The 26061-nt window shown below is 43.5% G+C and overlaps 1 protein-coding gene across 2 annotated transcripts; it reads left to right on the top strand.

The window, feature by feature from the left end:
• The first annotated feature begins 2426 nt into the window (after positions 1-2426).
• ATP6V1C2 (ATPase H+ transporting V1 subunit C2) lies at positions 2427-26047 on the top strand. Of its 2 annotated transcripts, XM_080998479.1 has the most exons (14): positions 2427-3037; positions 4776-4915; positions 5055-5227; positions 6752-6819; positions 10492-10577; positions 15708-15802; positions 16485-16576; positions 17672-17770; positions 18960-19028; positions 20428-20520; positions 22399-22492; positions 23747-23844; positions 24429-24558; positions 24751-26047. In XM_080998479.1, exons 3-14 carry the CDS (start codon positions 5099-5101, stop codon positions 24844-24846), a joined length of 1149 nt encoding a protein of 382 aa, XP_080854605.1. In that variant the 5' UTR covers positions 2427-3037; positions 4776-4915; positions 5055-5098; the 3' UTR covers positions 24847-26047. The 2 variants fall into 2 exon arrangements, with proteins under 2 accessions (XP_080854605.1, XP_080854604.1); XM_080998478.1 differs by lacking the exon at positions 4776-4915 and having other exon boundaries at positions 2428-3037.
• Positions 26048-26061: the final 14 nt, after the last annotated feature.

Below are 26061 nucleotides of genomic sequence, written 5' to 3' on the forward strand. Positions count from 1 at the left end.
TTGACCAAACTGCGGGAGGCAGTGGAAGGCAGTGGCATTCTCTGGTCCATGGGGTCACGAAGAGTTGGACACGACTAAACGACTAAACAAGAACAACAAAACCGTCCTGGGTCCTTTACCTTTACCTTATAGGCATAATAATTTAATTGGCCTGCTGACCTGCCTTATATATGGAGACAGACACTACAGCATCTCCCCACCTAAGCCCCACATGACCACAGGATTAGGATTTTCATCAAGGGAGCTTCTCTGGGTTCATATAAAGAAAATATTTGGAGTCACACAAAGCTGTATTTTTAGCTCCCTCCCTTGTACTCCCCCTCCTTTGCAGTGCCTTCTTTCAAATAAATATGTGTGGGGTAACATTATATAATAAACAAATGCACTGCTGAGCATGTAAGGGGTGCCTTTTCTTGCCCGCTGAGTGGAGTTACTGATTTCTTGAAATAAACCTCTAAAGAATTGGTCAGAAGCTGGGGCTGACACTCCAATGGTGGAGGCAGGGGACATAGCCAAGTGATATTTTGCTGGGTCTGGGGTGGAGGAGGCCTGTGGTTTTGGGTGGGTCTGAGAGTGGACCTCAATTCCATAGCCATTCATATTGAAAATTTCTACCAAATCAGTCCATTGTTCCATTAAGCCCAATGCGGTTGACAGTTTCAGGCAAGGGTCCCTCCCAGTCCCAGCCCTGTTTGGAGAAATCAGGGATGCAGCCTGGGTCCTCTAACGTAAAAAATGTGTGGTCTCCTTCTAAACGATGGCTCTTAAAGTGCACAGCTTACATAAAACAAAAACCAGCCGTGCTCTTAATCGACTGTAGACCACAAAAGCTTGTGCAGTAATAAACTGGTTAATCTTTGAGGTGCCACAAGTCCTTTGGTTTTTTTCACTGCAGTGAACCTCCACTGGAAATCGCCATTTTGTTAACTGTTATTCTCTGTACTGTTTCCAGCCAGTGGACAGTGTGACAAGCTAGGACCTGGGAGTACAGGCTTCTAGTCCCCATTTGACCATGACTTTGGGCCACTCAGTGTCTGTCAGCCTAACCTACATCACAGGATTTTGCAGTGATAACATGGAGGCTTGGAAGAAAGGGTCAGATATAAATGTAATAAATTGTTGGCATCTGTCTGTCTTGGGAGACAATGGAAGAGTGTGCCTGCAGGGGTGTTGCCGAACCGTTGGAGAGTTACAGCGCCTGCTGTGGCTGTAGATATTGGTATGGGAGAGATATGTTTTATCGCAGCTGGGGCAGATGAAGGTGTCCGGTTGTGCTGCTGCAGATGCACCATTGCATTTTTTCTCTCTGCGCTCCTCCCAGCGGTCATTCCTTCTCTGGTCACTGTTGTGGATACACAGCCTGACTGTCTGTCTCCAAGCGCTGCAGTCGTCTGCAAGGGATTCCCACATGCAGAGGTCAATGTTGCCAGCCTTCATGTCTCGTTTGCAAACTTCTTTGTAATGCAGAGTTGGTCTGCCAATGGGCCTAGTGCCTGAAGCCAGCTCCACGTAGAGCATGTCCTTAGGGATACTGCCCTCTTCCATTTTGTGGACATGACCAAGCCAGTGCAGAGGTTGCTGAGAGAGGAGTGCAAACGTGTTGGGAAAGTGGGCTTGGGAGAGCACATCTTTGTTTGAGACTCTGTCCTGCCATGTGATGCCCAAAATGTTCCTGACACAGCACACATGGAAGGCATTGAGGCGTTAATAAATAAATATTGTGTTGTGTCAAGTGCACTAGGCGTTTGGGGGTCCTTCCTGTGTGGAGCCCAAAATGGATCCCTGTAAATAGCCATGTACAGTGGTACCTCGGGTTACATACGCTTCAGGTTACAGACGCTTCAGTTTACAGACTCCATTAACCCAGAAATAGTACCTCGGGTTAAGAACTTTGCTTCAGGATGAGAACAGAAATCGTGCTCTGGCGGTGCGGCGGCAGTGGGAGGCCCCATTAGCTAAAGTGATGCTTCAGGTTAAGAACAGTTTCAGGTTAAGAACGGACCTCCAGAACAAATTAAGTACTTAACTTGAGGTACCACAGTATAGCTAACCACACTTCCATACGTGGTATTAAGTTCAGGGAACGTTTTTAGTGTGTGATGTCCTATTGCGCTTTTTTGTTGAGAGCCCCCAGAGTGGCTGGGGCAACCCAGTCAGATGGGCGGCATATAAATAATAATTTGTTGTTGTTGTTGTCGTCATCATTAGAATCACCCACAGTTTTGCTTCCTTGAATAAGTTTGCACACCATCCACATTTGTGTGTGCCCACCACACATCTGAAACCTGACGATGGGACAGTTGCGGGGGGGGTAGAGTTAACCCGTGGCAAGTGCCCCTTAAATTGATACGCCAGATAGGGGGGATGGGGAGGCGGGAAAGCTGCGGAAGGGGGCGGGGCGTCCAGGTAGCACCTCCTGGGTGCAAAATAATCCCCGAGGCTGCTCAAGACATGCAGAGCTCGGAGCAGAAAGAAGCCCCGCCGGCGACTATTGCACGCGAGGCGGTGGAGGAGAAGGCGCCTCCGAGCTCCGCCCGCTGCGGGGGGCTCAGCGGGCCGGCCGTTGGCCGGGAAGGGGAGCCGCCAGCCCGTGCAAATACGCGAAGGTCTTCGGTGGCTAAGGCGGCAGAAAACTTTATCCGCGGCTCTTCGCCGCCGCCGCCGCCGCCGCCCTTGAAGGTGGTTTGCACGCCTTTGCGCAAAAGCCTCTGCGTTTCGCTCGGCTGAAGAATCCTATTGGGAAAAGGCTCCGGTGGGCTCAGCTTTGGATAAGCTCCGAGGGGGGCGAGGCGTCGTGGGTGGACTCCCCCCCCCCGCCCTGCACCTCCGTCTATTAAGTTAAAACAAAATATTCGTGTTTAAGATAGCTGCTTAATGAGAATAGAATGCTCTAATTATCGGACGTTGGGCGCTTGTGTGTGGCTTTGGTCGTTCTCTGGCTCTTTTCCTGAAAACAGCCGAGGTGGTGATGATGGGAGACAAATTGAGCTCCAGCCTTTCCGAGTTTGAAGAGCAACAATGAAAAGCGAAATGTAATGTAAGTTGCAGCAGTGAAACGGTGTTGTTGTTGTTGTTTAGTCGTTTAGTCGTGTCCGACTCTTCGTGACCCCCTGGACCGGAGCACGCCAGGCACTCCTGTCTTCCACTGCCTCCCGCAGTTTGGTCAGTGAAACGGTAGCCAAGCATCAATAGAAAAAGTTATTAGGTAGGGCCTTAAGGTTTGGAGGGAAGGGTGGGGTTCACAGAGCTCCTAAAAGGTGAAGTTGAGAGGCAATGTGCAGTTTATAATGCCAAACTGGAGATGAAAAGGGTCAAGGTTTAATAATAATAATAATAAATAAATAAATTATTGTTTTATTATTATTTATAGCCCGCCCATCTGGCTAGGTTTCCCCAGTCACTCGTGGGACACTTCCAGCAGAATATAAAAAACATAGGTAACATATGTTTAGGTAACAAAATGCAAAATCCAAAGGCTATACAAGGGTGTCCTTTGTGATTGGGGGAGGGGGTTCAGAACAGGAATCCTTACTAGGATAAATTGAATATTGAATTGTTGAAAGCAACACTGTTTAAAAAGTATTTGTAGTACGTAGTAGGTTTATGTCCATTAAAATTAAGTCATTTCCCCCTCCTTTTTAGTGCCTTTGATATGTATTCCTAGAGCAGAAGCTAATTTATCTGATAATGTAATACTTGATGTGTCAAACGAGTAAGTTGGCTACAGGTGTGTTCCTGATGAAAAACCACCTGTTCCTGATGTTGTGCTCTTGACGATTGAGCTAAAACCTGATGGAAGGAGGAAACTCTCGGCTCTGTCCTTCCTAATGGTACTTTAGTGATGTTGTGTGCATGTAGTTAGCTTGATTTTGCTTCAGTTAACAAAAACAGGTTTAGAAATGAGTGCTGGGCATGCCCACTTGGTGACAAGCATCATTTATTATTTGCCTGCCATTTATCCCGAACTTTTAAAGATGGAATTCATTTTTATTCTTGGCTGACTTGGGCACTTCTAGTGAAAAGATGAGATAGAAATGTTGCTAATAAAAAATACCTTATTTGATTACACACCTGCCCTGTGAGATGGGTTGCGATCATACCTGTTTTGCAGTTTGGGCAAGTAGGCAGCAGGGCTTCTGATCCAGAGTTAGGGATACAGGTATGTAAGCCTTACTTGCACACAAGGAGACTGAGGCAAGAGCATACTATTTTTCATTTTTACTGTACTGTTTTATTGTGTTTCATTTTTCATTCTTATTGTATTATTGAGAAGTTTGCCACTGAGTTCTAAATCTGGGACAGAAGAAGAGTGGGCTCCTTTAGTTTTTAATTACTAAATAGACCCCCCCTTTAAGATATCTGTTGGTTACATCTTGTACATTATTTTGCTCACTTTTTTGCCATTTTCAGTTTCCAGTGCCTAACCTTCACTAACCTCTTGCCTGAGATGAACAGTAATAGAATGTCAGTGACCTAGCAGCAGGTATCTTTTTTCCCAAGAGTAAAGATTGGCTTACACTTACATTTTCTCACAGTGAAGTTTTAAATGTCCTAAAATATTATTTGTATTTTAACTTGAAGAAAAGTCTAAAAGGTTTTCCAATCTTCAATGCCATTTTGAGAAGGTTTCCCCCCTTTTTCTTACTCTGATCAAAACCCTTTAGCTTGCAGTCCATGATAGGTTTATTTTAGAATAGTTGTACAGTACTCCAATCAGTGTGACAGGACTTAGAATTTGGTTTTATTACTTTTGCAAATGTTGTGGATTGCTTCAGGCGTCGGTGACCTTGTGACTGCAGACTCCTCCCCATGGACCAGATGAAACAACCCAGAGCAGGAAAAAAAAGGAACCACTGTACTGCCCTATGATAACATTCAGGGAAAGGTCACATTTAGTCAAGATCTGGATTGAAAGGTGACTAGGCAGAAATACTAATCGTCTTGCTGCTTTTGAAAAACTTACTCTACATCGAAGATAATTTCCTCTGACCTGATCTATTGTGGGGCTTTTTTGCTCCAGGGTGATTTTCTTTTTCTTTTTCTGGTTACCTTAGTTTTTGGCTACAGTGATTTAAGAGTGAAGGGAACTGCTTGCACCATGTCAGAATTCTGGTTAATTTCGGCACCTGGAGATAAGGCAAACCTAATAGCCTGGGACAGGATGAACACAGTGACTGCCAAAGCCAACCTGTCCTGCAACAGCAAGTTCATCATCCCTGACCTCAAGGTAAAGATGGGAGAATGGGGGGGGGGGGGGGGACTCAGAACAACAACATGAAGAAAGGGGCAGGGATGGGGCAGATTTTTCTTCTTTCGTGACATGGCTCTGTGCTGCAATATTAAAAATGACTATAAAGGGTCAAGCAAAGATTATATACTTTGTTTTTGAGGTGTCTTGAGATCAGGAATGGAAGTGGGAAGCCATTTTTGTAAAAGCTAATCAATGGATTAATTCTTCATTGGGGGGGGGGAGATTTTAAACTTTCCATCAGAACTGTCATCTCCGGGAAGGCTTGAAAGCCTTTTGGTAAATAATAAAGTTTATGGGCAACTTTTGACTGGTCAAAGCCCTGAGATGAGCAATGTGCAGCCCTCATATATGTTTGCAAAACTGACTTCCATGAGGGTTTACTCCCAGGTAAGTGTTGCAGCACAAACACTTGCATAACAGTAAATGCCGCCAAACTCAGTTGAACTTACTTCCAGTAAGATTGGTTTGTAAAAGGTCTGTTGCAAAAGGTTTCTATACATGTTGAGATTAAGTCCCATTTAGTTCAATGGGAGGCTTCTTCTAAGTTAAGCTTGTTAGCTTTTGTTACATTAATATAGCTGAAGCCAGTTTGAATCTCCTGAATGTTTGAGCTCAACTATTTGCTCTTTTAGAAAGAGGATTGACTAATTTGCAGAAGTATTCAAATATCTGTTGGTGGTTAAAATTGGCTATGTTCCTGACAGAGAAGTCTGATCTCGCCATTCAATATGCGCTATGACCTTGCTGTCTAGATGGTCTCAAATTCATGTGTGGATTTTTCTGTCAATTGGCAAGCTTCTTTCGTTTGACGAGCACTCATCGATTTTCACTTTCCTTGCAGACGTAGACATATTAGAAGGCTATAATGTAAGCATGCAACTATGACAGAAATGCTTGTTCATATCTTAAAAACAGCTGTTCTGTTTGTAACAGGTATTTTTAATATAAAAAAGAATAGAAATCATCAATTTAATTGAAAGAATTGCTCCTCTACAAGTAAGGATCATTCATCTCTAAGGATGAGAATTCAGGCTATAATGCTATACATACTCTCTCACCTTGAAGCAAGTCCCATTGAATTTAGTGGGACTTTCTTCTGAGTAGATATGTATAAGACTTGGCAGTAAAGTCAGTGACAAAACTTGTACTGACTTTAGTGGCTCAGGGAGACAGTGTTTTACATTATGAGCAAGAAGGTTTTAAGGAACTTAAAAACTGGGAAGAATTCCACTATGGCTTTTGATCATGAGACAACAGCATAGAATCTTTTCCTGACTTAGAACAGCCTTTTAAAAACTTCTTTAAAAGTAGGTTTTGAACTATTGCAACCGTTTTCCACTGGAGGAAAACGTTCCCTTGAATTTCCCATGAATATACTTATTTGATAGCAAGAAATTCTCATTTGCTAAAGAAAGGTCACTTTGAAAAATTAAATGTCTGGTAAAATATGCCCTGCGGCTGACTAGCTTAAGCTTAATGTGTTTGTACTCCCTTCTGCAGGTGGGGACCCTGGATGCTCTCGTTGGCCTCTCAGATGAGTTGGGGAAACTTGATAGCTTTGCTGAAAGGTAAAATAGAACTTATTTACTACACACAAAGAGCAAATGGGTGTTGTTTTTACAAGACACAGTGTTCCTGTGTCAACCTAACGCAGGCATCTTTAACCTTAGCCTTAGGATTCAGCTAGGGTAAGTAGGTGTGGCTTTATTTTCTTTAGAAAAGGATTACCCCTAAATAAGGCTTGGTCCTGCATTTTCTCCTTCATCCAGCAGTTATACAGGAAACGTCAGGGATTAGTGCAGGTGGTGGACTTCACATTGGGAGTAGGTAGACAAATCCCTGTGAAACCTGGTACTTTCCCTCCTATATTCTGTGTTCTTTGCAGTGGCATGGAACTGGGACACTTCTGCACAGGCTGGCTCTGGGCAAGGAAACAGCATTTTCCAGCCACATGGGCAGGGAAACCCAGCCAGATGGGCGGGGTATAAATAATAAAGTTGTTGTTGTTGTTGTTGTTGCATTTTGCAATATAAACAGCCCAGTGGTTACAGCAATAATCCTCTTCTTCTTTCGCCTCCTATTTTGTTTAAAGACAGTATCCACTGGCAGGTCTTACCTCCCAGAAAACGTCCTCACATTCAGACTCTACATGTCTGTAGGGCTGCCACTTCTTGTCGGGCCCTGAGGGGCGGAAATATTTTGTCAACCCAGAACCGCAGTAGCATGAACTGGTGTCTTCTACTTTGGCAAAAGCCAGTTGCCTAATTCAGTTAGCCAGAACTAAAGCACAGCACTGAGCTGGAGACGGGTAATGTGGCTTGAGTAGGCCTGAGACAGATTTGTGTATTCCAGATACCAAGGTTGGCTTTGCCAGTGAGCAGCCACTAGCGAAATCCAGTTCTTTGGCAGTGTGTGTGTGTGTGTGCGCGCGCGTGCGTGTGTGTGTGCTGCCTGACCCCTTTCCTGTTTCCAGTTGAAAAGTGTGAAAGGAGGAGTCAAGTAAGCAGGATGAATGAATGAATGGAAAACCCTGACTCTACTTGCTTGCTCCTTTGTGCGTCACCGTTTCCCTTCCCTCTTCTCTCCTTGTTAGCCTATTTAGTGGAAAGTATACTATAGCCTGCCATTTTTCTCCAGGCTTTCAGGCTATCCTGAAGAAGTAATGGAGCATTCGGAGCCTGTTGCTAGGCAACGAGCCCCGATTCTCCCCCCTCCCCAGAGAGGAAGGACACCCTCCACACTAGAGAGTGAAGAAAAGAGGCTTGGGTGTGGTCATGGAGCCTTGAGGAGCCACACAGAAAGAAAATTGAGACACCTTACCCACAGCTGCCACCTTCTCATTGTGGCTCTGTAGCAAAACTATTTTCTGACTGGGATCCTAATACTGTTAGGTGCCAAATTTGGATTACAAATCAATGACATTTAGATGCCTTTTTGAAGGCAATTATTCCAGCAGGTCTTTGGCCTGCTTGCCTTATGATTTTATCATCTCCCATGATGGCAGTTGATCTGAAACTATGCAAATGAGCCAGGCCAGGCGTTTACATTTTTGCTCCGCTGAAATACCCTGCTGGCAGAGCTGTTATTGGATCAACACACCGAGAGAAGTGCAAGTAAACCTAGCTAGGCAGCAGAAACCTGTCAGCACTGCTTCTGGCCAGGACAGCAGAGAAGGGGCAAGAGTTTTCAGGGTCTATTGTTTCCATGTACTTTTATTACTTATTTACACAGGGAGACTGGGTAATTTTCCATGTCACTATAAAGCAGCATTTGGCATTCAGATGCCTTTCTGCCTGGTCATTCTTGATTTGTTTCCTTATCAAGTGGCACGTTCCTTTTGCAAACCCATTTTAAAAATTGCTGGGGAAAGATGTCGGCGAAAGCCAAGGGTTATGGGACAACTGGCAATCAACATAAATCTTCAGAAGGAAGGCTAAAATGAACTCTTGACCTTGGGGTTCCATTTATTTATCGGAGTCCCATTTATTTATTACATTCTGCCTTTCATTCAGAGATCTCGGTATATTTTATTCTAGCTTCAAAATGACCTTTCTGAGGGATACTGATTGGCTCAAAGTCTTGTTTTGCCCATTGTAAAAACAAAAACATGATAACTAAGGCTGGCAAGAAGATTTGGTCTTGTGCACTTCTGGGATTTTTCTTTTCTTTTCAAACAAGATGTTCATGCACAGGTACAGAAATACCTGTGGTCTTGACCAGAACAGAAAAAAGTACTAGAGGATAGGGGAGGCATAGCCAGGATTTAAGTTTTTACAGGGGCAGGACTTTTGTGGGGGGGGGGGGAGGACTGACCTACCGTATTTTTTGCTCTATAAGACGCACCGGACCACAAGACGCGCCTAGTTTTTGCAGGAGGAAAACAAGAAAAAGAATATCCTGAATCTCAGAAGCCAGAACAGCAAGAGGGATATAGAGCAAAAAATACGGTATCTGTGACTTGATTGGTCAGTTAAATATTTTTATTTATTTACTTGATGGGGGGGGGGAGCTGCCTCCTCAGCCCTGGCTAGGCCCATGGCTGAGGGACGGACAAATACAGCTCAGGTGATGATGTTGGGGGCTGGACTGAGGCAGAATGATGGGGGCCATCCCCCTCTTCTCCTGAACCTTTCCTAGAACAGGAGGACAGTATAGATTTAGAACAGGGGTTTGCAGAAGGGCATAGTTCAGAGGCTGCAGTAGGGAGAAGTTGGGAAATATTGGGAGAGGAACAACAGGAAGAAGCACCAGGGAAGAGACAGCGGACAGACTCAGTGTCTTTGGAAAGCATGCCTGACCCCCCCCCCTCCCAGGACCAGGCGAGCATTGAGGGTAGTAGAACAGAAAGCTCAGAGGCAGAAAGCTCAGATTAGCCGACACAGGGGTGACGTAGAATAGTAGAGACCTAGCGGGGTGGGACTTGGAGCAACGCCATTATCTAGGAGAAATTGCAATCCTACGTCTCTCTCTGTGAATATGGAATAAATTACTTGATAAGAACTTTCTATTGTTTATCTGCTTCTTGGCCCCACTGTGGGAGGGATCGGATTCTCCGAAGCCTGAGAGGTACAGTACAATCTGTCACACTGCACCCACTGGTGTGGATGGCAAGTAGTGAATATTCATAACGGGTGGGGTGGGGACAGGAACAGGAATGTGTGGGAGCCAACATGCCAAACAGCAGAGAAAAATCAAAATCTTTACGACCTGTTTGCAGTATAAGGTGCCACCTAGGACCTCTGATAGAGCACAGGTTACAAATACAGTGGTACCTCTGGTTACGTACTTAATTCATTCCAGAGATCCGTTCTTAACCTGAAGCACCACTTTAGCTAATGGGGCCTCCCGCAGCTGCCGCACCACCAGAGCACGATTTCTGTTCTCATCCTGAAGCAAAGTTCTTAACCCGAGGTACTGTTTCTGGGTTAGCAGAGTCTGTAACCTGAAGCATATGTAACCTGAGGTACCACTGTAACTCAAACTCAAGCCCCAGCTGTGCTTTTCTTATCATGATCCTGCACTGATGGGACAAGTCAGGCCTTGTATAGTTCTGTGTGCAACTCTACCTACTATGAAAAGGAGCTGAAGAATTGGCTACTTGGAGCCATCTGAGGATATGGACCTGGTGACTGTAAAAACATTCGCTTTGAGCATCCTGCTGTAAGTTTTTTTTAAAATAATGTATTATTTTTTTTATAACTTATTTGACTTATCTTAAAGGCTTCTCTCCTTGCCTTTAGTGTAATAAAGAAAATTGCCCAGTATATTGGAGAGGTTATGGAAGACTCAAAAGACAAAGTTCAGGAAAACCTGTTGGCAAATGGAGGTAGGTCCTGCAAAGTATATAGATGTGGGGGGGGGGGGGTTGTTTTTTGTTTAATTGCTGCCGCTTTTCATCCAGTTTCCAATGGAAAAAGCTGGACTTAATACATCCATATGCTTACGAGTTGGGTTGCTACTCCAGTTTTAGAAAAGAACCCTTTCAGATAGTCAGCAGCCTCTGTTTCTACCGGCATCAGGGAACATCATTTTTGCTCTTTGGTGAGATGTAGGTGGCGTGGTTTGGTTTTCTTCCTCCTCTGGTTGCTTGACAAAGGGATCTTGTGACTATTCCATCATGAGTTCAGATTTTCAGAGGTGGCTATTAGTCACTTCCTCCCATCATCTACTTCTTGCTAATAGCATGGAGAAATATGCCATAATCACTCTGCATCAGAAGTGGGGGGAACCTCTAATCCACAGGCCAGCCAAGGCCTACCACTGGTCCCATTTTGGTCCATGAGGCCATTTTTTCTCTCAAAATCACAGCCACTCGGCAATCAGCTGATATCACACTGATGGGTGGGTGACATGAGCTGTTGGCCCGTGGGCTCATTTCTGTGTTGGCTGTACATGCCAGTGCCCTGCAGGGAAAGGGGCACATGCAGCCAGTGCAGCAGGATTTAACCCACAGCTCACGGGTTCAGGGTTAAATCCTGCTCAGTTTGACAGAATCCGTTGCTCATCCCTTACTCATCAGAAAGGGGTTTGGGTTGAATGTTTTTACCCCCACTTCAGAACTTCGAAGTGACAGATCTCCTGACATAATTGCGCTGTCAGGTGATTGCCCTCTCTTCAGACTTGGCCCATGAGACCAATCCTGGGAAGGATCTGGTCTATGTAGCCCAGTAGAGCAGGGGTGGGGAACCGATGTGCTTTTATTGTGCTGTATTATATTAGATTATATCTGGCAACTGGCAGCATTTGAGGCTTGATGAGGAAAATCGGCCTGGGTGTGCAATAAACCCCGAAGATGCAGTATTGAGAGCCATGCAATCAGGTAGAAGATCTGCAAGACTCATAACAGGAAGTTAATTGCATCTAATGCGATTTTGGTTGGTGCTTGTGAGCGGAAGCCTTTGATGCCTAATCTATTCAGTTTCCATTTTATTTCGCTTAAAACATTAAAAGGTGCTAAGTTAAGGGGGGGAAAGGAAACAGGGTTGAATTATCTAGGCTTAATAATGCTTAAAGCAGACCTACCGAAATAGTGGTGACTAACTTTAGTCGCATTCAGCGCCATTTTTATAGAAAAAGGGGCACCGGAACTCACCGTGAACACCTTCCCCTTGTTCTCTTAGAATGGCAATGGTGCCCAGCTGAGAGGTGCCGGAACTGAGTTTCGGCTGAAAAAGAAGCCCTGGTTGCATTGGTTTTAATGGATCTACTCTCAGCATGATGGGAATTTAGATCCAAGCCAAGATCTTTAGTCTGTTAATAGACAATGGATGGAGCAACCAGATCTGTCTTCTGTAGTTTCCTTTCCCCACTGGCTAATCAGTTATTCGGTGGGAACAGAAGAAGTACTAATTCCAAAACACTTTCCCCCATCCCAAACAAAAGCTGTTTCTAGGGATCAGGACTGGTGTTGGCACCTGGCATTCTTGGTCACACTGGTGTCTTGTCCCCCCTTAATTTCCCCCCATGGCCTGGCACCCTAAAACAGACTAGATGGTTGGATCAAAAGCACCTTTTAATTTTCCTTGATGACCCTGACCTAACACCCACTTGCCTTCCCACATCACAGTAGGGGAAATTAAGAGAGTGACTAGACCTGGTTGCCTGGTTTTGCTTATAGCATGACTACCATAACCAGGTGAGCCTGCCAGGGACCAGTTTGTTCAGGGCTAGCTGAAACCTAGAGTTGCTCCCGAGTGGGATTTCAACTTTTAAAGGCTAGAACATAACCCCACTCTTTTGACATCCCTCTTATTGTATGCAGTAGGCTTAATTTTAAATCTAACCTGTCTTTTTCATGTTTAATAATCACAATTACTATATTTCAGGAGCAAAGGCTAAACTGCAATGTCTAAAGAGTATGTTGAGCATGGGTGATTGTTGTGTTCTTGCAAGCATGCGCTGGTGTGTTTAATGAAAGAGTTGACTCCACATCTGGTTGTAGGGGTACAGTGATCAGGTTACGATGGATTTCTCTAGTAACAACCTCGTAGCTCGATCACCATCTCCCTATGACTCAGATAACAGCAGGTTTGACAACCTCCCCTTTCTTTTCACACTTTTCCGGGATATATTTTTCTTTCTTTCCTTCTAACCACTTGCTGCATGTAAAACAAGAGGATGTAGGGACTATTGGATTGTGTGAAAACTTCCTATGCATGTCTGTTTTCAGGGGCGTTGTTAGGGTGGGGCCCGAGCCCCAGGACCTGGATCTTCTAGCCCATTAGTCTTCAACTTTTGCAAATCTGGGACCCGCCTTTTACTCAAACAATACGTTTCAGGGAACCCCCTCCCAACTTTTTAACCATCTATTTGTATGGTGGCAGTACTGCTGTTGGGACCCACTTTAGATCACGCCACAACCTGGTAGTGGATCCTAACTCACCAGCTGAAGACCCAATTCCTAGCCTTTCCTGTTCCTGTCCCCCTCCCCTTGCTTCGCTTACAAAGTGGGTGTGATGCAAAGCACGGGGCAAATGAGACTCTAGCTGCCACCATCTTAATTGCCCCAGAGGCAAATTAAGCATTGTCAGAAAGAGTCAGAGTTGGGTTTCCTGCCCCACCTGGAAGTGGGATAAATTTGCATTGCTGCATGAAAATTAGCATATGCAAATTTATGCCATAGGCCAAGTCTTTTAGATTCCTAGCAACGCCTCTGTTTGTACTCGTTGGTCCTGTGCTTAAGACTTCAAATGTTTATCCTCTCAAGACTATTTTGTCTTAGCCCGATTTTTTCCGCTCAATAGACTAGTTTATTAGGCAGTCACCACTAACTGGGGGCCAAACTAGGCATGGCAGTGGCTGCAAGAAATGGCTGTGGTGTGTGGGTGTGTGCACACCTTATCCCCGCCCTGGGTAGCCTAGAGAGTAGATGTCACAAAATTTTGTGTCTTTTCCTTTTATTGGCTACCATTGGCCCAGGGCAGGCAATGTGGGCCATTGTCATGTGACCTGGGGTAAGTTCAACCTGGTATTACAAGGGGAAGAAGAATTAAATGCGCAGCTGTTGTTTTTGATGGCAGCTACACATTTAACATCATGCCTAGTTTGGCCCTGCATTTGTGGCAATAAAATCCAGATAGGAGCTTACCTGGTAGGAGTTTTGCTGTTGACTTTAAAGGGCTATACCACAACTTTGCTCTCAGGGTGTGAGTCCAGGTTCTCTCCACCACTGAATTGCCTCTTGTATTCCTTTTACATTTTTTAAAAAAAATCTCCCCTGTGCATCAAATTCATTCCTTACCTGCAAAAATGGCCAAGGTTGTGTGCTATATTATAGGTGCCAGCCAATCAGCACCGTGCAGGGTGAGCATCTCTGGTGAGCATCGTGAGTGCACTTACAGAGCCTAACAAACCCTACTTCTTTTGTATGGGCTGCTACTTGTTCTCTTATGCTTGTATTGGCTGTCTCACATATACTTTATGGAACGGTGATAAAGATGGTACCTGCTGATTCCAGGACATTCTGCATGCTCTTTCTGTGTGCATGCTACACTTTCCATACCCATGAAACCTAAGACTGTAAGGTGACTCTTTCGAAGACGAGAGAAACTCTAGGGAAGGAAATTCAGATACTCCGAGGGGAACAAGTTTCACGTCATGAAAGAGGAAGCTGCTGAAAAGTGCCGGCTCTGACTGTTAGAAAGAAACAGCATTCTTGTGGCAGAAGCATAGCAAAAAAACTAGACTTCCGTTAAGGATGTGCTTTTTAAAAACATCCTCTCCTAAGATCAGCAGGCTTTATATCAGTTTTGCATTACTTCACTAAGGTGCAAATTTTAGTAAACACGCAAGCCAAGCTCAGCATCAGTGCAGGATATCCAGTTTAAAGTCTGACCCACATTCATGTTGAGTTGGGTGTATGGGACGGGGGGCAGGGAAGATGAGGAGAGTATTACCGGTAGGCATTCAAGCGAGTCAGATAAAAATTAAAAAGCTGAATAGCAATAGACTATTCCCCATCCCCAAGCACTAAGCATAAGTCACAACCAATAGGTGACCATTGGAAGTTTTTCACACCAGAGCCCCATCACATGCCCATTTTTTTCCAGATGCAGTCTAGATTGTTTTTGGGCGAAGGCTAAACATTTTGACAGCAAACAGGAGTGTAAAAAAAGCAGTAAAAATAAAGCATCGGAGAGGTTTCCCATCACACATTATTAGTGCAGTTAGATGATCAAAACCTGCTTTCCAGTGTACTCTCCCATCACAAAAACCCACAATTGCACAAAAAATAGAAAATTGCTTGACAGATTATGTTTCAAGGACTTAATCTCAAAGCAAAGTTTCAAAGGATTAATGAACAGAGGAGTTGTTATATTTTGCTGGGGGGAGGGAAAACACCCCTCAATATCCACATATTTTACTTTTCAAACCAAGTAAGGTTTGAAACAAAAGACCATTCACACACTTGTCAATTGCCTGAATGGTGGTCACATTTAGTTTGGCCCGTAGGCAAGTCTCTTTCGGGAGGGAGTTCCAAAACTCTAGGTGCCACAACTGAAAAGTCCCTACTTCAAGCCTTTGCTGATGGTACCCATTTAGGATACAGTCCATGCCATCACAAAGTCAGCAGCAAAACTCCTATATAGTTAAGGTTTAAAGACTTAAGCTCCCTTGGATTGGAAACCATCTGTGATGAGAACACTGCCTTTAGCAGCTGAGGCAGGTGTTACAGGATAGTTCTTCTGAGCATTGCTTTTTTAATTCATGCAGAACTTTTATTTGAATAGCTAATCTACACACCGTGTCTGAAAATGATCAAGTGAGTTGAAGATGGATTTTAAAACCATCCACTTTTATATGGTGCCTAATAGCATTGAAAATATGGAAATGATAGCAAAAGCCAGGTGTCAGATGGAAACTGTTAATATGAGATCAGCCCCTGAATGGAGAACAATTCATCCTGGTGGTTCTTCTTCTTCTTCTCAACTCATTGGAGTTACTCATATCTTTTCAGTTGACTTGATCAGTTATCTGATGAGGTTTGAGTGGGACATGGCTAAGTATCCTATAAAACAGCCACTGAAGAACATTTCAGAAGCATTAGCAAAGGTAATATGATCTCTTTTGGAAAAGCACCCTCACAAAAGCTAGTTTTCAGGACTTACAATAGATATGATTATTTTCTTATCGGAAGCAGTGAGAGTTTTGTGGATTATTTCTGCAGAAACAAATCTGGGCAACATATATATATATATATATATATATATATATATATATATATATATGGGCTATGAGTTTGATATTAAAGCAGGTTATCATACTATATACAGCACAAAAGCCAAAAGCCAAAGCAATGGCTTTTTCACACTGGCAAATTGCAGGAATCAAAGAATCTTTTCCCTGCATATGTTTTCTTCCTGAGAGGAGAGAGGGATACTTCCTTCTTAAGATATACATTTGGACCTAAGAAATCTCATAAAATCATGAGTACCTCTTGGGTCTAGGTGGTAGTTTTAAACAAATAGCTGTTTTATTCTGTCATTTGTAAAATTAATAATTGATAATTATCTGCTCCATAAAGTTTTGAGAATGACTGAAATACTGTTTGAAACACACTTGCCAAGGTGCTGTGTGCGCTGAAAGCTTGATGGTGGAATCTAGCCATATTGGTGAATTTAGCAATAAAATCCACATTTTGTTGTAGTATTTTGCATTTGTGGTATGTAAAACTGTTAACATATGCAGAGTCAGTTTTGCTCAGTTGGATTTCTCCCCCTCCTTTTATATTTAGCAAATTACACAAATAGAAACAGATATGAAAAACCGAGCAGCTGTGTACAACAACATCAAAGGAAATCTTCAGAATCTGGAAAGGAAAACGGTGTATGTATAGCATTTACATATATATACTTATATATGTATAGTGTGTGCGTGTGTATGTATGTATGTATGCATGCATGCATGCATGCGTGCACTGCATCTAAATATGTATTGGGCAATATTTACTTGCCATGATGATGCCCCAACATGTCAGTGGATTTAGCTGTACTAGAACATAGCCTTACAGACAGGTGTGGCTCTGACAGTGGATGTGGAGATCACACAGGGTCCCCAGACGTTTAACGGTCTGTTGATCCCTGTGCCGCCACTGTGCTTGTTTCCCCGCTGCCACCAACCAGTTACTCTCTTGGTAAAACACTGAGTCCAGACAGTTGTTAAAAGTGAACCAAAAAACCCCCAAGTTTATTTTACAAACATTAACAAGTTTATGGTTTCTCCGATAATATTCCTGTCAGTACCTTAACTTTAATTTCTTTACCGGCCTATACCTTCCTAATACCTTCTGACTGATTATCTCAACTGTTTGACTGACTCCTCTTAACAAATTCTCTCACTCTCTCTCACACCAGACTAGCCCAACCCACAGACTTGACTTATTTGTCTCTTCTAACTCCAGACTGTCTTCTCAACCACCCTAACTCTAACTCTCTCCAAAAAACCCTCTGTGCTTATACACAGTTAACTCTGCCCCCTGGGTTCCCGTTGGTTAGTCATTTTACAATTAGTTAACCCTTTTCTTATGAACCCAGTATGACGTCACACACCTAGGAGGGCAAACGCCACAGTGGGAAAGCAGGATACAAATTGGATAGATAATACAAAACCATCTAGATTCAGGTTAAATACATTTCAAGGAATGGTGAACAGCAAGAGTAAATGCAAGCTTTGGGGAAGTTGAAGGGAGCCCAATTTTTTCCAAACCCACAGAGCAACCATAATTTGATCTTAAGTTGTGGGGAGGCATGGGGGCACAGTGTGTTCTGAAGTCAGGAAAACATTTCCTTCCCCAAAACTCAAAGCAGTGGCTCCTTTTTTAGTTCTGATACAACAAACACCACTGTCACTAGTAAACATTTGTAAAGAATGAGCAGTAAATGCACGAATCTCATCATTTTTGGCTTTTGTATTTTCTCTTAGGGGAAATCTTTTGACACGTACGCTAACGGATATCGTGAACAAAGAAGACTTTGTGTTGAATTCAGAGTATCTCATCACTCTCCTTGTTGTAGTTCCCAAGTAAGATAAATTAAGTCCATCCGCAGCAGGCTCAGTGTCATCACACTTAGCATGTTTATAGAGAAATTAAAGTACATACGATATTGCATTATCTCAGCAACCCTCGCAAGGAAGGCCACTATGACTGCCATCCTCATTTTGCAGATATGAAGTTGAGAGAAAGTAGAAACTAGCCACCTGGAGAGTTCATGACAAAGACATGTTTGAACCAGGATTGTATGGGTCACTGCTCAGTCTCATAGCCACTGCCCTGAACTAATTCACGTAAGCATTTTGGATTTAAAATGTGAATGCAGTGAGAGAGACCCTGAGCAGATGGAAACCAGGATTTGTTTGTTTCAGTGTTTTAATTCTTGAAGATAAAAGGTGTTTGTAGAATTTAAACTCAAAGCAGCAAACATACAGTGCTCCTACATGCGTGTAAAACGGTGAAGGTGTTGCTAAAAAATGAGAAATAGAACTGGGTGTTGTCAGTATATCAGCCCGTATTTCCAAACACCTTTACTCAACGGTTTCATGTAGGTGTTGAAAAGCGGTGGGTGATGGGTGGGCAGATATCAATTGGGAAAAGCCCATGGATGTCACAAGGTCTATTAAATTTGGTATCGCTCAGGCTAAAGGGGCACCTGTGCGAATGGCGATGCCCCATCTCCTAAGACAATAAATGTTGGGGTTTCTAACAGCTCTTGAGACCAACTCCTGTCAGCTTAGGCAGAGATACTGTTTAGGCAGTGGGGTGGACAGCACACCTGCAGAATCCCTATACAAAATGATACGACCTCTGGACCCTGGAAAAGGAGACGGAATTGTGATGGACTGTGGCAACCCTCCCTTCCTGCTTTTTCCTGCTTATGGCAAGAGATAGACCTCACTATCCTGATCCTCCCTGGTTTTGGAGATGCAAGCCAGGCCAGCGTGTTGACTCCGGGTCTAACCCCAGATGCTAGCTGGTTTCCCATTCATCAGTCTTGCATGAAAGTGTTAACACTCAGTGAATTCCAAGCATGCTAACCATAAGGACCCTGTCTTGAATTTGGACCCAATATATAATACTAGGTAAGATACGTAAGGCTTGAGGTTCCAATGTTGTTACTATGAGCAAGGCAGCCAGTCATACAATTTTGTACTAAAAGTCACTTTTTCGTTCATACAGATGCTACCGTATAAAATTTAATCTTCCTCGTTTCAGATCAAGCTATGTACAATGGCAAAAAACGTATGAATCTCTCTCTGATATGGTGGTTCCTCGCTCTACGAAGTAAGTGAGATTTCTGGCTCATTTCTCTGGTCAGCTTTATCTTAAGCCTTCTCCTCATACTATAGATTCTGACGTATAAGACGACTTTTTAACCCCGGAAAATCCTCTAAAAAATCAGGGGTCGTCTTATATGCCGAGTATGGGTTCGCTGGGCAGCGGCAGTGGGCGACGGGCTCTGCGCTGGGAGGAAGCGATGCTAAGCCGGTTTTGCTGGGCAGCTTCCTCCCGGCACGGAGCGGAGCACACTCTGGTCTTGGGAGGGTACTTCCCTGGCACAAACAAAAGAAAAATAGTGAGGGGTTTGTAGATGAGTGACTGTCTTTGGATTTTTCTGGTGGGTGTGTTATTTCTTGTACGTATCCCTTCTCCTGTGAGACGCGGGTTGCGCTGTGGGTTTAACCACAGAGCCTAGGGCTTGCCGATTGGAAGGTTGGCGGTTCAAATCCCTGCGACGGGGTGAGCTCCCATTGCTCGGTCCCTGTTCCTGCCAACCTAGCAGTTCGAAAGCACATCAAAGTGCAAGTAGATAAATAGGTACCGCTCCAGCGGGAAGGTAAATGGCGTTTCTGTGCGGTGCTCTGGTTCGCCAGAAGCGGCTTAGTCATGCTGGCCACATGACCCAGAAGCTGTACGCCTGCTCCCTCGGCCAATAAAGCGAGATAAGTGCTGCAACCCCAGAGTCGGCCACGACTGGACCTAATGGTCAGGGGCCCCTTTACCTTTTTATCCCTCCTCCTATAGGCTCTAGGAAACCAGTCAGTAGGAGCCCGCCCCCTACTTGTTTTTTTTATCCTGATTTGCTTGTGCTGTGTTTTCACACCTTCTCATTAATCAAATTAATTCACTTGGTTCCCACTTGGTTCAATGCATTTCTGCATCACTTTCCAAGCCACAAAAGTCTGCTGGTGCTTGCTTACTTGCTTGTTTGTTTTTTTTGAAGTGGGTTTGTTGCGCTAGGGTGGCAGTTTTCTTTAATCCACTTTAAATACCCAAACCTAAAGTTCTGGTATACTCTAATCCCTCTGCAAAATACACGGACTGGAGGCACCCTCAGTTCACTCGTGAAGATAAGACTGGAATTAGGTGGCATCAGGGCATTGTGCTATCGCCTCCTCCAAGGCCTTTGACAGCTGCTTGTTTTTCTCTTATTAGTGTCCCTTGCTCTAGTGATGCTTTGCTTAATGTGATACATGTCTGTTTGGTATGCTCCTGATCTCAAGAAGAATGAAAGTTGAAATAGACATATAAATAACATAAAATGCCTGTAGTGTGCCCTAATTAAGAGCCAGCTCTGCTCATAATAAGATATTTTTGTTGTTATTGGCTCTTCTGGGTGCCGAGTGTAAAATGGCAGAATAATTTTTTCAACAAAGAAATGAACGTTTTCTTTTTTGCACAGGATGATTACTGAAGATGCAGAGGGAGGACTCTTCACAGTAACTCTGTTCCGAAAAGTGATTGATGACTTTAAAGCCAAAGCAAGAGAGAACAAGTACTGACAACTTTTCATTCGTAATGCCATAAGTCAGAATGCTTAGCCTTATTGGACAGAAGCTAGGAACATGCATGCTTAATAATTACCGTATTTTTCGCCCCATAGGACGCACTTTTCCCCCTCCAAAAATGAAGGGGAAATGTGTGTGCGTCCTATGGGGCGAATGCAGGCTTTCGCTGAAGCCTGGAGAGCGAGAGGCATCGGTGCGCACCGACCCCTCTCACTCTCCAGGCTTCAGAAAGCTATCCGCAAGCCTTGCAAGCCCGGCGGGAGTTCCCGCGGGCTCACAAGGCTTGCGGGCGGCAGCCTGCAGCCCGAGCATGGGGAGCCCTCCGGAGGGCGCCCCGTGCTTCGGGCGGGTGTCCGCAAGCCTCGCACGCCCAGCGAGAGGTCCCGCCGGGCGTGCGAGGCTTGGGGCGGCAGCCTGCAGCCCGAAGCACGGGGAGCCCTCCGGAGGGCGCCCCGTGCTTCGGGCAGGTGTGCGCAAGGCTTGGGGTGGCATCTCCCCCCCCCCAAAAATGAGGTGTGTCCTATGGGCCGGTGCGCCCTATAGGACGAAAAATACGGTACATGAGTCCTTCTGAATTCTTTGCTTAACTAGTTTCAAATCTGTTTAATTGCTTTTTCATAAATGATATTAATTGTATGTAGGCACAAATAATGGTTGGGGGTAGAAAGGAGAAAAACCTAACTCATTCTAACCAAGTATATTTGTATTGCATAAATAGGAAGTTTGTAACAAATGTGTTTAGGCTAACACATGAAAGTGTATTAAAATGCTATAGCTCGCAATCAAGGAACATTAGGAGCTGTAGCTCTGCAAGGGGGTAAAGATGTTGATCAAAATTTTTTTAGCATTTACACAGATTTACGGAATTCTGGAAAGGCAAGAAATCATGGAGTAAAACTGTTTCTATGTCACTTCCAAGTACGGTAGAATCAATGTGTCCTGTGGCAATTTACCTGCCAAATTTTGTATGAGACTGTACAATCAGTGACTCCATTCTAAGTTCTAAGGAACCAATGGAAAAAAATCAGTTGCACCTATCCAGGGTCTTGTTTTGTTAAAAGTACTTTTCACCCCACTCTTTTGAGCCAAAAATGGCTTCCAGAGCGTGCTAAAATTAATTAGAACACATTCCCCATCTAAAAAAACAGGCCACTAAAGGAAAATCACTTGGAAAGGCAGGGAGGAGGCAGGTTGCTCCTCCTTTGGTTAGAACTATCATGCTGTCCTTCCTGAAAGCAGGGGTCAGTTGCCTTTGGTCCCCCTGATGGCAGAGGCCACTGTGTATTACATTTATTCATTTCAGTTCTAGTTATAATGCAATCCTATGTGTGCCTACTCAGAATTAAGTCCCACTGTGTTCAGTGGAGTGCGCTCTCTAGTGAGGTGTGTTATAGAATTGTACCTAAAGGGTGCAATTAGAACCCCACGTACCTGGCTGTAAGCCCCACTGAATTCAAGGCAAGTTATTTCTGAGTACACATGGTTAGGAATTTAGTAGAGTGTGACCACTATCTCTCAACAAACCTCACAGAGCTGTTGTGAAGTTAAAGCCATGCTGAGTTTTCTGAAGTCAGTTTCCCCTCTTCTGATGCATCCTTGTGGGTGTACAGACCCATTAGAGCAGAGAAAGAAATGCATGCTAATTGCAAGAGTTCCTGGAAAGCTTTTGTGATAGGTCTGACGTGACTTGCGTGCTTAAGAGGACCTGCTGCGCCAACATGGCTTGGCATAGCTTTTTAATTCGTAATATTTGACATGTTGCACAGCTTAAAAACGCAGGCAAGGCAGGCAAACAGAATGCAGAGGTTTCAATAAGACAGAGCCTTCTGAATCTCAATCTATTCTCATTTGCTATTTGCTTCAAGGTTCATGGTGCGGGAATTTTATTACGATGAGAAAGAGCTGAAATGCGAAAAGGAAGAAATGAGGAAGTTGGCTTCTGATAAGAAGCAACAGTATGTGAGTACACAAATTAAGTTCATACCCCTGTCTTTTCTCTTAAGTATTGGTTTCTAGGTCGTAGGTTAGAGATACAATGATTGAAGAGACCTTCCTATATTACCCAAGGATGACAACTCTCATGCCAATTGAATACCCTAAGTGTATGGTGGTGGTATTTTCAGTGAAAGAATTGTGCAGTTAACTGGATGTCTTTCCACAATATAATGATTTTGACAGCACATTTCCCACAACTCTCTGAGCTGTGTTCTGGTTCCCTCCTTTTCCTTCACTAGTTCATCAGTTACTGTCTTAAGCACTGTGTGTGATGTTGGTTCCACAAGCATCACACCTACTTGTTGGTAGTTCCTGTGAATTCACTGGTGATAGATGACACAGTTCCTCCCACCCATCATGACTATGCTGGAGCTGAGCTAAAATTTCTCAGTTTTTTGTTGTTGTTGAGAAAATGTGAAATTTAGGGTAAAATGAGAACCTATGCTACTGCTAATCCTGGGCAGATATTTCCTCGGGAGAAATTTGGTGAAATGATTCTTCCCTCTGCTCACAAATAGGCTGAATAATATTGAGAGGCCATTTCATTCCCTTTGGTTGTTGCTGAAAGGCTTCCTAACATTCAAGCATAGGAGCACTTATTTAATTTAAAGCAGGAGCAAGACAGCGCCTCCATCATTATATTCAATTGATTCAAGGCAGGGGTACTTCTCCTTCCTAGAAGTGGAACAAATACCTCAAAGTGAAGCCCTGCTCTTGCAACAATACATGGAAAAGGTTGCTAGCATTCAGAAGCCGTCCAATATATGTTTAGGCCTTAGGCCAGGGCCCTAAGAAATTTGTGACCTTGCAGTTGTTAAGATGCCAACTCTCATGCCAGTGGACAGGAATGATGGGAGCTTCTAGTTCAACACGTAAAGGCCACAGCCTCCCCACACGTTTTAGGAAGCAAATCCATACCCCCCCCCCCAATCATGATAAACTAAATTCATGACAAATTGCTACCATTTAATGGTATTTCACGTTCTTCCATTTTACCTGACCTAGTTATAGAACAAGAGCATTTGCAGGGACGAGAGGACTGTCCCCTATTAGGTATATCAATATATTGAATAAAGAACTACAATTTCTACACAGTAATGTGGTGACTTAAGCCATACAGATCCCCATAGCAGAGTTAGGTGGGCGTCTTAAAAATATTACAGTGTGTCTCTAAACAAATCTAAGTACGGCGTGCCGCTTTTGTTTTTCCTCTCAAAGGGTCCACTACTACGTTGGTTAAAGGTGAACTTCAGTGAATCATTTGTGGCCTGGATTCACATAAAGGCTCTTAGAGTTTTCTCAGAATCTGTCCTCAGGTAGGTTGCACTCGAAAACTTTCTGCATTAAAACAGGTAGCACTCTCAGGGACTCCACCCCCTAACACAAAAAGGACCACGCATACAAAACTAGAAACAGGTAGCTTGTTCCATAATCAGTAATAATATTATTATTTTTATTTATACCCTGCCCATCTGGCCGGGTTGCTCCAGCCAGTAAAAAAGTCAACAGAAATAGTGGAAGTAGACCAGATTTGTGGCATCTCTTTATTATTATTGTTATTATTGTTGTTATTATTAAAGCCTTCAGATGCCATTGGCTGAAGCCAAGTGAAAACCAGTGGCTCTGGGGAGCCAAGACAGACTTAAGGAACAGAGAGGGAATTGAACACTCAGTCATTTTATGGAAATATTAACTCCTCGTTTTCCCCCAGGCTTTTTATTTGGAAAGGGTCCCGTCCCCCATTTATTACTGATACACCACAACTGATAACCATAAACCCTTACTGATCTACTGGTGGATCACTGCATGATTTGCAGTTAACTACCTTCCCCCACTTTTCAAAATAGTTGTATCAAGTTATCTGCTTGACAGTTTACCACATTTCTTTCCATTTATAAAGGTATGGCCTACCAGTGAATTTCCAAGCAATGCTAATTCAGCCCAACAAGAAGTCCACAAAGAGACTGAGAGACGTCCTTAATGCAGTCTTCAAACATCTGGATGAAGTAGCAGCAGCCAGCATAATGGATGTAAGTGTCTACTGAATGAAAAGTGCCATTTCTGCTCTGTGAGCGAATCACAAAAACGGGGTGGGGTGGGGGTGGACTAGATGACCCTTAGGATCCCTTCCAACTTGCAGTATAATCTTATTCTCACCTAACCCCTAATGTACCTACCTGGGCAGCTTGGCACTAGTTACATTGTTGAATCTTTCTCCCCAGACTTCTATGGACATTCCTGGCTTGCAACTAGGCAATCAAGACTACTATCCTTATGTCTATTTCAAGATTGACCTCAGTATTCTTGAGTGCAGCTAATAATTGCCTGACTTGGGAGCATCATTTATCCTCTAGCATTTTAGGATTTGGTGGTTCACGAACAATGAAACTGATGTGGCAAGCACCTCTACTCCAAGCTGCTTTTTTAAGAACCCAAGTTCTGAGGGGACTGTGCGATAGGCGCCTTTTTTCATGCAGGAGGATTAAATAACTATAAGCAAGTATTCATTTGTAGTTCCCAGGCTTTGCCTGCTTTTACAGATACAGTAATTTTGCCCTCTTCCATTTTGAAAGTATTAAGATTCTGGAGCCTCTTCTGATCATGTTAGAAAACATGCTTCACAAGGCAGTTGTGTTACAGTTGTATTTATTCTTCTTTTTTTGTAAATTAAAGTTCTGAACCAGGATTTTAAATAAAAATCAAGCGGTATCTGATGGTTAAGGTGATAAAAGTGCTCCTTAAATCTGTAACATTTGGAATCAGTCAAAGGTACAAACTCTTGCATGAAAGTTAACCAGTAGATCAGATTCTTAATTTTGGGGATGGGTGAGCTGTTTCAATGTAGGACTTGTAATAAATAAGATACTTAATCCCTCCACTAATCTAATGTGTGGTGAAAAGGAGAAACTTGGCTGGCAATAGATTAATAAAATACAGGGCTGGAAAATCTAATCCATTTTGACAGTTTGGTGGAAGTAGTTTCTCTGACAAGGGCAGAGTATATGTGTCCCCTCTTACAGCCAAGTTCAAGATTAATTCCTAAGTTGAAGTAAATTTGTAGCACATACTATAGCAACCTCAAGGTAACAATTAAGTGTGTACATAATTTAAGAGTGGCAATATTGACGTTAATAAACTTCTCAAAGGGTAATTGGCAGAAATAATACACAAAAGAGATAGGTCTCTATAGAAAGGCTGTCAAGTATTTCTTACCGGGAAGTTCTGTACTTCTTGCGGAAGGAAACATTTGTTTTAATACTGGAAACCTAGATTCCTTTGCGCAACCCCTCTGAGGGAAAAAAAAAAGCCAAATACTGTACATCAAATCAACCTGGATTACCTGGTTCTGTATCAGACAATAGGAACCCTTTTCTTCCTGTGAAATAACCATTAAGCAGTCACCGCAGATCAGCGCCTTTTCCGTATCGCCAGCATCAATGCAACATTACTCCTAGAAGATTCCAACTCCAAATAACATCCATTTAAGAGTTATGCCTGCAACAGACATTCCCCCCAGGACACCTTGAAGCAAT

Source organism: Podarcis pityusensis, assembly GCF_964106645.2.
Source record: "Podarcis pityusensis genome assembly, chromosome: 3".
NCBI lineage: Eukaryota > Metazoa > Chordata > Lepidosauria > Squamata > Lacertidae > Podarcis > Podarcis pityusensis.

What these genes read in the sequence shown, in the direction of transcription:
- ATP6V1C2 (XM_080998479.1), top strand. Translation starts at nt 5,099, where the DNA reads ATGTCAGAATTCTGGTTAATTTCGGCACCTGGAGATAAGGCAAACCTA. An exon ending in AATCTGGAAAGGAAAACGGT is followed by an intron (nt 16,577 to 17,671) that starts GTATGTATAGCA and finishes ATTTTCTCTTAG; the next exon opens with GGGAAATCTTTTGACACGTA. An exon ending in CAGCAGCCAGCATAATGGAT is followed by an intron (nt 24,559 to 24,750) that starts GTAAGTGTCTAC and finishes CTTTCTCCCCAG; the next exon opens with ACTTCTATGGACATTCCTGG.